Source organism: Oryza sativa, chromosome 5 (genome assembly GCF_034140825.1).
Source record: "Oryza sativa Japonica Group chromosome 5, ASM3414082v1".
NCBI lineage: Eukaryota > Viridiplantae > Streptophyta > Magnoliopsida > Poales > Poaceae > Oryza > Oryza sativa.
Window position 1 is genome coordinate 15,841,647 of NC_089039.1, and position 17,198 is coordinate 15,858,844.

The window sequence follows — 17,198 nt, forward strand, 5'->3', positions numbered from 1 at the left end:
GTTTATATATTTGCTTTAGGCCTCAAGCTCCAAGTCTTATTTTTCAGCTACTAGTTTATGTTCATTTTTATTTTCAGCAGCAAGTCAAAAGAAATATGGAGTGGATATGGAGCTATGGACACCTCATACATCAAAACTTAAAGGTAAGTACCTTCTATAACCATCAAATGATTCCTTTATTATTGATTTATGTTGTGCACTATATAGTATATATATATATGTACTATATAGGTTCTAAGGTTTTGGCAACATACTGCACCGATCAAGCTTGATTAATCAGGCTGATCAACGATTAATCGGTCTGATTGGCCTGATCGGTGCCATGGCGATCAGGTTTGATCAGTCGATCAGAGAACATTATTCTAGTATATATTTCTAGTTTTGTAGGTATTTATCAATTTGCATTAGATTTTTTGGTTCGTCCATAAGATAGATGTTTACCCTAAATTTAACTCTAAATTGGCTCAGCTAACTGATTTTTTTTCCATTTTCTTGCCTTGATCAGGGGTCCATAAGTAGGCATCTACTTTTGACATCCCCATCACCAAGAGAGGCTCGGTGCATATGTTAGCTATAAAAAGGCGTTAATAATGTCCTTAAGCAGAAATGAGGTACATATTTTACCTTGTTAATCTAACATTATGCTACTTCAACACTAATAAGATATACCACAGTTAACACCAAAAATTGTGGTACATATGGTTATTTCCTCCTTTAATATAGACCATAAAAATACCTCTGATATATTTATATATCTAGACATTTTCATTAGATGTCACCCAGCTGGTGCTTAGTGCACACATACAAAACTCAACTCTTGCGAGATATTACCTCCGGTTCTTTTTTTTTGTTTGACGTGAAATAACCAACGTCAAATATTAATGGATGGAGGGAGTATATAATTTAAATCTCTTGATGATTAAGAGGGTGTCCCCTTCTGAGAGAGAGAGAGCGCGCTCAATGTAAAGTAGAATAATAGCATTAGAGCAGTAATCTTAATTAGAGATTTAGATGGTCATTTTTGGCTCTTCCTTGCTCCAGCTCGATCAAGCATGCATATACACACACATATATATACATGAATGTTCTCTATTTTCCTGGAGTGCTCTTGATGGCTTGCATCACCGCTAGCTCCACTGCATTTGCATCGATCCCTCCATCGGCTTCCTCGTGCTGTAACAATGACAAAATAGAATCCGATCGAAGTACATGAGCAAATGCAAACTCAAGCATCTTCAAAAATGTGTAGATTCGAATGCAAAGAGAATTTCTACATGTATTTACATTAATTGTGTACAAAGAATATATCTTACCTCTCCTCCTACTGCTTCGAGTCGAAATGAATTGGAGCATGAAGCCCTAGCCTCAATCACAGTGAGTCCTAACTCATCGAAGGCTTGCAGAATGGAGGATAGTAGCCCAGGGCTGCTTTTGTCCATGAACACATTGATGAGGAAACCCTTGTCTAGAACTTGAACTCTCACCTGATCGACCATTATATAGACATATTAATTTATACACCAATTTGTACACATCATGTCATTCAATCGATGAGAATGGATGACCTATATCAGCACATTGATCTTACCACAGGTGAGGGTTCTTCGCAAATATTCATGTTCTTTGCACACCCTAATTCTTTGTTCAGTGCGGCAATCTTCTGCTTCAGATCTTTGATGTATGTTGATGCATCAGAGATTATAGACATTTTATTTACCTGCGTGGGAAACGTATACATTTAATTCAGTTTCCCACTTTAAACTAGTTAATTAATTTTGTAAAAGACAAATCTATATGATATATTTTTTGAAAGGAAATCTATATGATATATATTATGATGTTAGGGTGGTTATTAAACTCTTCTAATATTTCTTCTTTCATTTAGCAACTTTATATTGGATGACTATTCTGTAATAATATATAAGTGGAGGCAGCATATAGAGGCTGTATTGATTTCTATTATCGATAAAAATATCTCTACAACGTAGACTACATATCTCCAAGATTCAACAGCAATATTTCCCGTCGATCATTAGGTACAGATAGCTAGTTTGTTCACGGCCCTTAATATAATTCTTGTTGCAGGTCAAAGATTACTGGAACTTGTTAATTTTCACACCTGGGGTTATTACTGGAACTTGTTGCAGGCATACTCTACAGTTAAAGAGTGAAAGATCGAAAGCCGTTCAAATTGTTCTCTACAATTCTTCAGAGAGAAAAAGCTTAATTTCTATAAATTGATATGCGTGACATATATTCTTTCACAAAGGATAAGAAACAAATTAAGAACTAAGAAAATGTTTTCAAGGTAAATTTAGGCCAGGCAGCTTACAGGAACTCGAAAGAAATCACCAGATATGTTCATTAATAATAGACAAAAAAAAAAGAAATTGGGTCAATCAAACGAGGCAAGCACAATGGAAAAAAACTTCTTGCAGTTTCTCTGGATTATTTGTTCATCTAGCTAGGATAAATTAAGTTTATTCCATGGAAAAAAAAGATGAATAAGCGTGTGAGAGATAGTACAAAGACATACCGCATGAGAATGGGTAAGAGTTCGGAGAATCTGCAGCTTCTCATGCAAACTCGCTCTCTTCTGCTCCCGGGAGACCATCTCTCTCTCTCTCTCTCTCTCTCTCGTGGTGAACAAGCTAAGCTAGCTCACTACTATGGTGGTGATGAGGCCGTGAGAGACTGAGGAGAGAGCTATTTAAAGACTTGGGCAACACAGGAGCCTCCTGACATGAGACACGGTTACTACATGTTAGCTATTCATTGGAGCCTTTGATACTCTCTCTGGTCAAGATCGATAATGACCGGAGCTCAAAGTATGCGTGCTCACTAGGATCGTGTACTAATTAAACCAAAACGCGTTACAATCAAAAGTAAAAATAATAATAATGTTAAGTAACATTGACCACATATCATGTTGAATTGAAAAACGAGGGATTATGAAATTAATCTATCATATCTAGTATCTTTCCTACATCTTCCATTATCTTAATTAAAACATATCTTGATTAATATTCTAGTGGTAATCGACAATGAATTAGTTGGACGTACCGTGTGCATCCTAATTATACAGAAACCGAAAATGATCTCCGAGCAATTGTATCATCTTAAAAAAGTGATTATTACCAACACATCTGTTTATAATTTGATTTGATTGAATATCACAGATAAATTAACAGAGAGGGTTGCATTGCAATGAGTGAGGAGAGGGCTATAGCTAGAGTGGCGTCGCCGTTGTATGTACGTCCACGTCATGCCAAGTCTGAGCCGGTAAGGCTCTTGTGTGTTGCATGACCAAATTTGGTTCACGCACGGACCAGGAAAAGTACAAAGGAATGTACTTTTTCCTCACATGACTCCTGGCCGGTCCGGGGCAGCAACCAAAACATCAAATTCCTTCCCTTATTCTCTACCCTTAAACAAATGGCCTCACACATTCCCCCCCATGCACTAGCTCCCAACGCATCATTCGATATGTGCCCACGGCCAAAACATATGACAAAGAGAGGGTAGGGGAGCCACCTCCTCAACTTCAATTCAATCAGTCATCATCGCTTTTACCTGTATATTCACTGATTGCCACATCAACATGCTAAGCCACTGGTCATTCATGTCTATCTCTCCCTGCTGTGCTTGTACTCCTCCTCATCAGTTATTGTTTGTTACCTCTTAATCAAGCATGTACAGTAGCAAGCTATCTAGGTGTAACTCTGAACAAGTAACAGCAGCTAATTAAGCTATAGCTAGCAAACAGCATATATATTGGAGGTGAGCTGAAGACATGTATACTATGCATGTGATACTAGTAGTGCTAGCAAACAAAGCCAGAGTCACAGAGAAACACACACACACACACATATATAAGACCTATATACACACATATGAGTTCTCTGCCAGTTGGACATGGCAGCAGGGAGAGGGCACAGGCCTGCAGCCACGCATGCAAGCAAGCGTACAATTGAGCTGCAGATCATCAGAGTCGACGATGTGTACAAGCTGGGGGGAGAGTTCACAAGCTCGATCGATCTCTAGCTAGCTAGCAAACATATATACGTATGTATATATATACTATACATATACGTGAAGCGTACGTACGTAGGAGGGCTGGGGTCTCGTGACGCGCGGGGTTGATTTGGCGCGACGCATGCCATGCCATGCCCCGATGCTAGCGGCCGCCGTCTCGTGATCTCTCCCGATCCCAGTGTACGTACTCGTCGTGGTCGTCGTCGTCGTCGCACCGATCGATCCCATATAGAGCCATATTGTAGCTAGCTGTGTCTACTGCATGCATGCTCGTGTTGTGCTGCAGCTAGCATCAGCATCAGCTAGCTAGCTGTTAGGAAACGATAGGCGAACAAATGATAAAAAATAATAGATCAATCACAGAAGACACGAGATTTAACATGGAAAACCCTCCTAAAACAGAAGAGAAAAAACCACGGGCACCAGCCAGCAAAATATTTTCACTATATCTGAGGTGAGGTTATATCGCCGCACGGCGGCTTACAAGAGGTATATATATATGGTGGAATCCTAAAAGGGATGACGATATAGTGCAAATGAATTTGGATCACAACTCAACACTAGCTAGAGCTCCCGCTGCTGCATGCGAGCTCGCGCCCGTGTGTCGTCGTCTCGATCGTCCCTGGCAGCCAAAACCCAAACGGCCGGGGATTCAATTCGATCGATCGATATCTCGCAAAAATCGTCACCTTGGTTGGCTTTGCCCTGTCCCGAGGTCTTAATTTGCTTGCGGCTGCTGCTGCTGCTGCTGCGCGCGTCTAGCTGCAGTATAGTTCACGTGTGTGTACGTATATCGATCGAGCATGGCTGTACAGTACGGCAGCAAGCCGTCGTCGCTCGCTCGCTGATCACGCGCGGCTAGGCGGCAGCAACGATCGATGCAGAGAGAGTAGCTACCGACGCGTGCCGCTGCTGGTTGGCGCGCGCGTTTGCATGTCATTTCATATCGCACAATATAAAGTAATATGAATTAAAAATAGGGGTAAACACTAGCACACAAACTCTAATAGGTGCCGGTTTCCTAGCCGGCATCAATTTGTTGGCACCACAACCAGCACTTGCATCCTCTCTGATTAAAAAAAAAAGAGAAGAAGCCGGCTCCAAGCCGAGCCGATGCTTTCGAGCCGACCCATTCAGGCCCATTCCCCGGTCAACAACAATCACATTTCAACATAGACCAATCACAGGTCATAACAACAATCCATCACAGATCCATGAAAAACAACAATCCATTAAGAACTACACAAGCAAGAACTACACGAACAAGAACAATCATGCATGAACTCATCGGTGATGTTGCCGCCGGAAACCCTTGGCCACCTGCCGCTGCCGCCACCTACAAATTAAGTTGAAGTTCTGAAGATAAGAAATGAGTGATCCAACCTAATACATTTTTACACGGTAAAGTAGTGATAACCAAATTTTATTAACGGGATTGCTAATATAACTATCTGTCAACGGAAAATCCATCCCCAAATCTTGTAGATTTGGGGCCACTTCACGATTCGTGCTCAAGGTGCTTCTTCTCAAACTCCGGTGACCTTCTCTTCTTATTCAGTGCCGGTGACAACCCAAACTTCGGCGGAAGACTGACGAATTAGGGTCCTGGGTTGGGGTGGGGGTGGGAGGGGTGGGAGGGAGAGGGGAAGGAGGGGGGAGTTCACTGGCTTTAGAGAGGTGGCCATGGGAGGTGGCAGCCCGATGATGGGCGACGCATGCATCGAGTGGGTGACCGCCGCCAACATCGGCCTGTTTGGAGGAGTGGCCTGTGGTGGTGGAGAGCCGCAGGAGATGGGGAAGACGGCACCACAGGGGCAGCTTGCCGCCACCGGCATGAGGAAAAGGAGAGGAGAGGGATGGGTAGGGCAAGGAAGCCAACCGGGAGGGCCTCGCCAGCACCGTTGATGCCTTCCAGCCAGCCGGCGAGGCCGGGTGGCGGTGGAGGTTATGTGAATCGTGCTCTCGTGCTACTGAGTGGCAGCGGTGTAAGGGAGTTAAGAGAAAGGAGATGAAGAGGAGGTTTTTAGGGTTTGGTTGCCCTGCACAATTTTTAAAGCAATCGAGTGGTCCAAAATTTGCAAGATTTCTGGGGAGTTTTCTTATCAAATGGCGTATAGACAGTCTGATGAGGAACTAGGTCCCGATCTTCTGATAGGTATTGATAACTCTCAATTTGGCGGAAACTTGACACACACGATCTGACTTCCGATCAACACGATCCGAACCCTGCAATCATAGCATGACGTCTCCTCTTGTTATCAATCGTGCACTGCCCGGTTGACCTCACCGAGAAGGCTAATTCTTACATGGGAATCAAAGAACACAAGCAAAAATAAGGTGGATTGCAACTTAATTGCCTATGAATGTTTAAGCACTCAAATTTGGGGTCCCACAAAAACCAAACAAGCGGTGAAACTGCAATGGCGGAAATAATATAAGCAAAATCCGACTCTAAGTGATGACGACAAAATCAGATTCGGACTGGATGAGATACATGGCTTGTTTTGCAGATTCCCGATACCTCAGTAGGAATTTTGATGTAGAAACAAAACCATCTGAAAGTAGACTCCTTAAGCTTTGCAACAAGTATTCATGGGCCTCGAGATTCCTTCTAGATCAGCGAGCTAGGCTGTCACGCCCGGAAATTCACTAGTAATTTCCGAACTTATTTGTGCATAAAATCCTTGTCTAGGAATCATCCGAGATACACAAACTGACAATTTAATATACAAATCCATCATAATAATAACGTTACATACTTACAAAAGAAAAGAAAACAGCAGCGGAATAACGGTCTAGCGATGGCTTCAGCTCCACTCCCACAGGCAGCTCAACTGGGGTATAAGCCTAACGTCTTCTCCTTCTGGATCCTTTTTCTTCAACTGAGGTTGATTGATTATTGCAAGAATGAGCATATGACATACGCAACAAGCCACACAGCAAATATGCAAGTGCACAAGGATACCAAAGGATGGCATAATATAGTCTCATTTGCGAAAGCAGCATTTAACAAAGATTTAAGAGTAGTGAAACAGTAGAGTAATTAATCAGAAATTTTAATCAATACTGAACAGCACACCCATACTGCTCAGACCCAACCAAACCTGAACAACCAACCCCGGTCGTACAGATCAAACCTCCAAACCAGGAATTTACCATTCCAAACCAGGAGTCAAATTTATTTTCACATTATTATCATTAATGAGTAGTGTGGGACTAATCACGAAAAACATTGCTCAACCCGCCCATGACCGCGGGAACGGCTATTCGAATAGTTTTACTCTGGCTAGAGGAGTACCACTGTACCCACAAGACACGATTCTACATATGTTGCCATGCCCCGAAGTACCACCACGGCACTGCAAAGAGGGAAATCGTGACAGTACCCTTTGTACAACACAACTCACCACAGTGCACCATTCCTGGATCATAATCACCCCCTCAAAAACCAGAGGCATGGACTCCCCAGCGACCCCACGGACTTCTCGCCGCTTCTCAGTCTGGCACCCCGTAATGAATGATGCTATATAAAAGGTAAAGCCGTTGCCCATGCTGGCTTGTGGTTGGCACGGTTAATGTCTCACAACAGTAGCTCGCGAACCGATCCTTTATTGTCATGAGCACGACCTTCAAAACCATATGCTCACAACCCACCTTAATCCAGTTTTAATTATCAATTAATTAACATAACACGATTAACCATCGTGAGATACCATTAAATATAACCATAATTAATAATATAGTATAATTCACCCCATTAATGATGCTAATGTTTCTAAGCATGGCTAAGCAATTATATATATATATATAGCATTTAGTTGAACCAAACCAATATATAAGGTTCTAGCTAATCAAATTATAACTCATAGGAAAATAAAGTCATCTTCGGCCATTAATTAATTGGAAAAGGCTCACCACCCAATGACATTCGAAAATAATGCATAAGTTGAAATAAAACATTAGCTTTAAACGGTTTCAACATGCTCAAAGGTTTGTTTGGGATATGTGTGACTTGCCTTGAGCTTCCGCAAACGCTTCCGAACCTTCCTCAACGAAAACGCTCTCCTCCGGAATATCGGAAACTAAAGCAAATGAATAAAATCAATAAAACAGTACAAAAACAAGCATAAACAGTACATGTGGATATTTTTAACATGTAGATTTTGATTTTAGAAAAATTTAGCAACTTGAACCACTCGAATCCGAGTTACGATGATTTAGTTATGAATTTCCGAAATTTAATCGATTTTCATCTAATAAAGAAAACCTAGAAAAAGGGATTTATGACGTCATGATGATGTCATCATCGCCGGCCATGGCACGAGTGACGTGACCACCGGCGGTAGAGGGGTCGGCCGGGTTAACGGAGGACGTCTACGCGTAGAGGACGACGACGCGAACTCACCGGTGCAAGAAACTACGACGGACGACGATGAACGGCGACCGGCGACGAGGTCCCAAGGCGGCACGGCTCGGCTCAACGTCGACGGCGGCGCTCCGGCGGTCTTAGGCGGCTGCGAAGGGGCGGCCGGGGTTCCTCTCCTCCGTGCGCACCCGACGGCGGCGACGGACGCCAACGGCGATGGCTACCGCGGCGGCGCGACGCGGCTGGAAGGTCGCCGGCGACGGCGGCGGCTAGGGCAACGTGGCGGCGGCGCTACGGGCGACGAGGGAGCTCAGGACTTGGGGCAAACGGAAGAGGACGACTAGGGGATGCTATTTATAGGCATGGGTGGAGGAGATCGGCTCAGGAACGGATGGATTTGGTGAAGGAAGTTAGGATTTATCCGAGTTCACCCGAATAAAAACGGCCAAAATTTGTGAGATAGATAACGAATTGATGGGGGTTTCTTCGGGATTAGGTAGAGTAGAAAGAGAGGAATCCGTTTTTGCAATCAATTTTGGAAGGGAAGCAACGGATGCACCGGATTTGATGGAGGAGGAGGCGACTGCACAGGTTGGCTCGGCTCTGTCTGGAGCTGGAAGACGACACTGTAGCGGCAAGGAGAGAAACTAGACTTTTTGGGCTGGGCCGGAAGGGAGCAACAAAGGACTTCCAATTTAATAAATTAATCAATGAGATGATCTTTGAATTGTTAAAAATACTTTCAATGCTCAAATAATTTCAAGAAAAATCCTGAAAATACTTGGACACTCAAAGTATTTAACAAAATTAAAATCAGATCATTTAATGATTAATTTAATATTTAAATAATTTCTGAACTGCTCTTTGTATGATTAAAATTAAGAGTTGAGCTCCGAAAAATCCGAGAAAATTCCAGAGAGTATAATTAACTATGGAGAATTTAATAAAAATTAAATCCATCCATGCTTTATATTTAGGAAATTTTATTTCCCACATTTAACTTCACTTGTAAATTAGTGAACATTTAATATAAATTCTAATAATAATTTATTAAATAATTTATAAATCCTGAAACGAAAATCAGGATGTGACATAGGCCCGTTTGATGTTGATGCTTCTAGGAGACCCGAACCCGAATCCAAAACATGTAAAACTTCATCTCTGCCTTTTATGAACCAAAAGTGACATACTGAGGTTGGAGCAGACATGGAGAAGGTCTTGATTTGGTCACCAATCAACTTCTTTGATCATCCATGCATTCCTTGTGCTCGGTCTCTTTTCCTTCACCCAAGCAAGTACCTTTGCAAATGAAAACACATGAAACTCATTCTATAGCAATCTTTGTTCAAATATATAACATGTAAATCTGACATAAAAAGCATGTACCTTTGACTTATGAATATATAAGATAGCCATGGTCTTATCCGATCTAGTGATGTCCTCATCATCCTCCCCTCGTTGATTAGAAACCGTCCTCGGTTTCACATTGTCTTGAGCCTGTTGAACTTATCCATATCTATCACAACATAGGGTGAGGTAGACTTCTTGATAGCCATATGGTTGGATTCTGAAATTAGACTTGGAGAACCACAACACTCCCCTTCTTGCAAACCAACCTGTAACTCATTTAAACAACTAAAGAAACTAGATAGATAATTACTTATATGGTTCGCGGGATGCACTGGAAGACTTACCGCGCTTACCACAAGTGGGAATGGGCAACTGCTTGACTTCTAGTATAACTTTCCTCTGGCTAACGTACCGAGGCTAGGGTGCGCGTGATGGATTTGGGTCGGCCGGGGTGTTCGGTTGATCGGCTTCCGGATTTACTGTGGCACGAGGGGGGCTGTCCGCTGCCTACTGGGGAGCGGGGGCGAAACCTGAGGTGTGGCATCGATTGGTCAGGGGAGTTATGCAAAGGGTCTTGTCACAATCACTCAACATGGTGAAGTGTCATGCATGGCACGATGACATGACGGTGGATTGTGTCTTGTGGGTACAGTTGTGCACCTCTGGCCAGAGTAAAACTATTCGAATAGCCATGCCCGCGGTTATGGGCGATCGACCAGAATCACCATGATTAGTCTCACCTTTAATAATAAATTGGCTTAATGAATTGGTGTAGTTCAGGTGGTTTGGTTGGGCCTGTTCAACGCGGTGTAGCTTTGTTCAGTGGAGATGTAATCTTTCCTTAATTAATCAACTGTTTTACTGTTTTCAACTATAAATGTTTTACAACTGCCTTTGCAAATAACCACAAACCATCCTTGTATCCCCTTGCACGTCTGCATCATTGGTGTGGCTTGCATTATTCCCCCTTTCAAAAGTGTAGCTCTTCTCAGATGAAGACGAAGTTAGAGGACCAAGACTCAGACCCCAGTTGAGTTTTGCCTGTGGAGTGGAGCTGAAGCCCCGCTAGGATCGCCTTTTCCGCTACTACTGCTTTCTTTTCGGTGTGAGGACTAAGTGCCTCTTTTGTAAGTATTTTATGCTTTACTTTTGTTTGGATCTATGTATTAATTTGTTGTTTTATGTACCCTGGCTGATTCCGGGACAGGGATTTAATACACAAAATATTCTAGAAATTTGGGCTAAATTTCTGGGTGTGACAGTCCTCTAGATAATACATATCATCGTGAAAATGAGGTATATTATTCGAATAAATATATACTCTATGCACATTATACTCCTCTTTATTATCATAATTGCAAATAACATGAAAAACTATATGAGAAGGACATGGCAATTCAAATTAACAAATAATTTCTTATCTAAACAATTGAGTGGACAAAGGTCATCAAATTGAATATAGCCCCAAGTATTTAAAAAAGATAACAATCTAAGATCTTCTTTCTCTCTTGCAACGCGAATAATATGTTTAAACACAACACATGGTGGTTCAATTATAGACTTAACATGTTTATTCACTAGTTGTGGCATAGATATGAGTGAAACGTCACACAACTCTTTTTTATCACCAGAAACAGCAAGCAAATTATCTTGTGACAAATGTATTTCATCAATTATTTTCACTATGAGTTGCTCTGTTGTAGCATAAGTAGTGGACATACATCATAACTATAATATTTTGAGTAAATGTAGCACCATTATTATTACCTTTGTTCTCATCTTCAAAAATTATAGGTACTTGGTCAATTAAACATTTTTCATTGATAGATTAAGGTCTTTGCCTGGCTTCATTTCAATGATAGATTGAACACCGGAGATATGCTTGATCGTCGTCACTGTGCAAAGGAGAACGATGACCTCACTTGTGAACTTTGTGTTAATAATCTAAGGGAAACAAGATAGCATCTTTTCTTCTTTTGTCCTTTCAGTTAGAGATGTTGGCAGCATTTGGGTATTTTGTGGAATCCTAATCTCAACTTTTTTTCAAATGATTGTATCGGCACGCCTGCAGTTTAGCCACAAAGGTTTCCTGGAAGTTTTCTTTATTACTGCTTGGCATATCTGGAAGCAGAGGAATGGGAATTTTTTTCAAAATGAGCAACCTTCCTTTGAATCATGGAGAATCCTGTTCAAGAAAGAAGTTCTTCTGCATGTGCAGAATGAAGGACCCTTTAAAACAAATAGTTTTTTATTGGTTACAACTTTTGTAATTCCTGGTTTTATGTTCTTTCTTCCTTGTAGTTTGTAAATATTTTGCTGTAAATGAAAATCACACTGCGAGGCAAAGCCCTGGCAGTACTTTAAGTAAAAAAGATAAACATTTTCATGCACTCATGTAGCTATGACTAGGCCATTTTTATTTACGCCTTTATTTGTGTTCCTCATTACCTTGGTTATTCTCAGATACCTGTAAAAATATTTGTATCCAAAGTAAGAGGTACAATGATGCATTCGTTTTGTAATAATTGAAGGTAACGCAATATTAATATCATCCAAGATATTTGTGAAAATCTCATTGATACCACTCATTATTCTCTCAAGTTCATCTTTGAAAATTTCACCAAGACTCATTGGTACCAATTTTATTTTTCGATAATTGGATGTAAATGAGTATGTATCCGCAATATCATTATGCAAAACATTGTTATCATTTATCCATGGTTGACCAAACAACAAAGAGCATGCTTGCATAGGCACAAGATCAAAATTTGCAGTATCATGGTAACTTCCAATCAAAAATTTTACTCTCACAATTCTACTTTCTGTTAACTTACCACAAAAGTTGAACCATTTGAAGTAATATCGATGAGGATGCATTGTGTAGGCAATCCAAGGTTCTCAACCAAATCTTAACTCACAAGGTTGCTGCAACTTTCACTATCGATTATAACACTACATGCTCTATCCTTAACCATGAACCTTGTTTGAAATAAATCGTGGCACTGTTTATGCTTTGCTTTCTCCATTTGAAAACTTAATTCCTTTTCACCATAGTACTTACATTATCTACACTTGAGGAATATGATGTAGCAACTATGGTTTGCTACCCATCCAACTTTTTTCATGTAGATAAGTGATGTAACCTGCCATTGTTAGTACAAAACAAGAAACAACAAAAGAGTATTATCCTAGTAACTACGGAACAAGGATTGTAATAGAGGCTAGCAAATGGAAGCGTCTTACTAAGGTCTTACAAGTGTCTTATCAGCAACACTAGAGACGGTGCAACCGATCGTTGGTTCATGATACCTTAAGGACGTGATGCAACGATTGCAAGGGTCAAAACTATGCAGCCTAGAAGTATATATGTGGAGCTTAGGAGGTAAAATATATAGTAACAATGGAACGCAATTATGCTAATAAGCAAAAACATGGAAGTGGCAATTGACCACCGCAACATCGTTGGAGCGACGGCGCCGATGGCCGCCGGACACGGGAGTGGCCGCAGCTACTGAGCTAGTGTGTCAGAAATTTTTCTTTTTAGAATTTTTGCTCCGAAAATTCTTTTTGCATAATGTGCCCGCGTCCAAAAATCTCCGTTCTCGCGTGAGGTTGTCCTGTCTGCCTGGCAAAATTCTGATTTTTACCAACACTTGGGGGCAGCCGGTTGCTACACCTACATGCTAAAGTGCATTTTAGTTGTTTGGTAATATTGTTTCTGGTGTAGTGTCTCTTTTATTTGCTTTCGTATATTCTCTATATGTACCTTTTATATATAATAAAGATAGAGGAAGCCCAATAATCACAAAACATAGTTGTTCCACGTCTTCCATCTAGTGAATTTTGACCTCGAAAACCACATTCTAATCTCAGTCCCTCGTCACTTAGGCCATCCCTAACCCTCCATATCATCTAGTGTCCATAGCATTAATTACATTGCCATATAAACGAAAATCTGATGTGGCAAGAGAGTTAATGAGGAGAGGGGTAAAAAGATGAAGAAACCATCTCTACACATGAACCAAGAAAGAAAACAAGGGGATAGGTGGATAAAAAGAGAGAGATGAGATGTGATTGGATGAGAATTTAATTTGAAGACACCATCCATTGGATATATAGTTTCTATACATAGTGTCTATATGACATGGCAAAAGTGGAAACTATTTGATAGTTTTTAGGTTGGGGATGGCCTTACCATGATCACCTCCTAGTTTGATCCACATTAGTCCAAACATTTATCATTTTTGTCTATTGTTTATCATATATATCACACATGATTTCACAGTATGGTAATTTTTTAAATTTAAATATCCCATTATCAGTTTCAATTAAAACGTTTTATGAAAATTAATGATTAAATTTCAATTGTACAGTCCACCTACTGTCAATAGTAGAAGGTAACAAAAAAACCCCCCATTTGACAACTACCCCATCTTGGTATTTTAGACCACTTTCTTAATTTGAATTGAGTATCATGAGCAAGTTGTTCTATTGAAAGGGATTTCAGGTTAAGTTCTAAAAACAAAGAGACTTCAGGTTATACCGTGAGGACGCACTGGTTGGTTTAGAATAATGCATCTGCATCCAAATTGATGACGAGCTGATGATATAACGACCTAGACAAATCAATGCACAAAGAGCTAACTTATGTTACTGTCATGGAATTGTGCGATTGACAAGTGACAAAACTGTCGTATAGCTTAGAACACGTCCCAGGGCAGGGAATTATTTCACTGTTTGCTCCAATTAAATAGGAGATTTCGGTCCAATTGAAGTGATTCTTTCAGGTGCATCCAAGGCCCTAAAGGCCGAGAAGAGGATGAGAGAGGGGCAGAAAAGGGACACGGATAGGCCAAAACGATGACTCACGAGGAGAACATATACCCACATACGTACGAGGTCACCTTCCAAAAATTCCCTCACGTGCTCACATAATGCCACTTTTCTTTTTGCTACCTGCAACTTTATTTATGTCCATTGTAACGTTTCCTTCCATGTTGTCATCTGTCCTGACTCCTCCTGGGGTTTACAATTTGTTGCTTGTTCGATCTCTGCTCAGAAATCGGCTAATTATAAAATATTAGTTGGTTCAAGTGCAGGTATGCTGGCATTTGTTGTTTAATTTGGCCTAACGTAAGAGTGGTTTTAATTTATTGCCGACAGCAAAGTATCCAACCCCGTTCAGTGATGCGCATGATGCCTGTCATTTTGGTAAATCATATGATTTTACACCGACTGAAGTTCGAGTTCAGAGGAAACAACCTTTGTTAAAACGGTTCATCTTCCACTTTCACTATAAAAAGGAGCACAATTAACCTTCCCTCCCCAACCCAACCCACATACATAAAAAAAATCACCACATTAACCCATGTTTTCAGTTAAAGTGTCGAAGCGTCGCTAACTAACATAAGAATCCATGTAAAAACAAAATACACACAGAGACAGATCTAGAAAAACATTATAGGGGAGATTTATCTACTTCTTTCTCCTTTAGCCCCTGGCCCTTCTCTTTTTCATCTCCCTCATTTTTCCCTTTCTCTCTCTCCTTGGTGATCCAGTGGGGCATTTGAGTCCCCTCAGCGCTTACGCTGAATCCTCCCTTGAACACACACAACTCAGATTAATCATTTGTTAAGGAGTGTATTTCTGTGTGTAGTGGAATCTTCTATGTAATAGAGAAAAAACACACTAAACATGCTACTCCTAATTAATTAATCGTATACATTTGGTTAATAGAACTAATCCAATATTGCATCCGGATCTATGGTACCATATGAACCAACATCAATAGCATGATTTTCGAAAATAGCAAAACCACATAGAAAGCCTGCAAAGTGGGGTGAATACTAAAAGAAGTTTTGTCTAGGTTTTAGACCTAAGAGCATCTCCAAGGGACTCTTGAAAAATCTTCAAATAGAAAGTTTCATAAAAATCTTCCATCCTTATACTTCTTTGCCTTTCAACCTACTCTATTTATTCAACTTTTCCATATTTATTAATTTTCATTAAAATGTCATTATTTTTAATAGCTACGATTTTAATGTATAATACTGTAAGGGTAACAGAGTTGGGTCAGCAAGGCACGGTTGAACAAAAGGCTAGAGGAAGGTGGCGAGGTTAGGAAAAACAAACCCGCAAAGATGATGTTTGATTTTTTAAGGTCCAAACAACAACAAAGAGTATGTGTGGCAACGGCAGCCAGGTGAATGGCATGTTGACCGGCTGACTGACAAGGAAAGGGTGGTTTAAAAACTTACAAACATATAGAACCTTGGCGATGGTTAGGTTTGATTTTTGAAGTTCCGTATGACAATACAGGAAGACTTACCGGTGCGCAAGCAGCAGACATAGCAGATGGCGATCTACAATAAGGTCTTGTCAAATTATATGGGGAAGGAGGTCATGATTGGAGCCCCTAAATATGGAGAGTAACACTGTTTTTTTTAAGGGCAAAGTGCACGGATTATACTTGTGCGGGTTTATTATCTAGATCCCTAAACTTTAAAATACATTTTCGAGACGAAGTGAATGTAGCTCATTTTTTTAATTCCTTTTGGTGGAACCAACCCACCATCTTGTGTTCAGGTCCTAGACTTAATAAGGACATTTATATTTATGGTAATTTTTCTTTCAGTTATCGGTAGCGTATCCGTTCATAGCGAGGTGTTTGTGATAACTTCATCAATTTCAAGATATGCTAGACTATTCTTCTGAAGGTGCTCTCATAGGAGTAGGGTGTGTGTGCACAGTTATAAGCGCTTGTGTTTATACCATGTTTCTAAAAAGAAGATGCACGAACTTGTCAAAATAGGTATCAACCTGCTCTGAGTGCTAAACTAGCATGTCACGTCAGCACAAATGTGTTAGTGGGACCCACATGTTAGTCACATAGAAAAAATTAAAATTAAAAATCATCATTTCTCATCTCTCATCTCTCTTTCTCTTCATTCTTTTTCCATCTTCTTCTTCTGCTGCAGCTGCCGGCGTCGAGAACAATGGCCAGGGAAATAGATTATTAACTTAGTGCTCTCTGACTTTGAATGGCTAACAGGTGGGTCCAATAGCCTGTGGGCCCACCTATTAGTGACCCACACGTCAAAGTGCAGTAAGTCAAAGGAGCCTCTTCCGGCAGCCACGTCCTCTGCTCAATCCAGTGGCAGCCGGTGACGGGCTCGGCGTAGGGAAAGGAAATTGAACTATGGACTCATGCAGAGGAAGGAAATGGCACATCCTGGAATAGCTGGAACCCTAGGCTGACCGTCGGCGCCCGGTCCAAAAATCCATCGCCATCGATCATCATTTTGCACAATTGAAGGTAGGAATGAGTTCCCAACCCCAAGACCTTTATTTCCTGTCTTGTTTCCTAGCCGCAAAGCCTCCGGGTCTCCCCTTGACGCTGCCTATTTTAGACGCTCGCCGACTGCACACCGTCGCACTATTATGCGCC

The 17,198-nt window shown here is 40.9% G+C and overlaps 1 protein-coding gene across 1 annotated transcript; it reads right to left on the reverse strand.

Moving 5' to 3' along the window:
- Positions 1-963: 963 nt before the first annotated feature.
- On the reverse strand, positions 964-2,818 carry LOC4338459 (transcription factor SCREAM2). The gene is made up of 4 exons (XM_015783313.3): positions 2,537-2,818; positions 1,589-1,717; positions 1,314-1,484; positions 964-1,173 (listed from the first exon to the last, which is right to left on the reverse strand). The coding sequence occupies exons 1-4, from the start codon at positions 2,612-2,614 to the stop codon at positions 1,090-1,092; spliced, it is 462 nt and encodes a 153-aa protein (XP_015638799.1). The 5' UTR covers positions 2,615-2,818; the 3' UTR covers positions 964-1,089.
- Between the last annotated feature and the right edge of the window lie 14,380 nt (positions 2,819-17,198).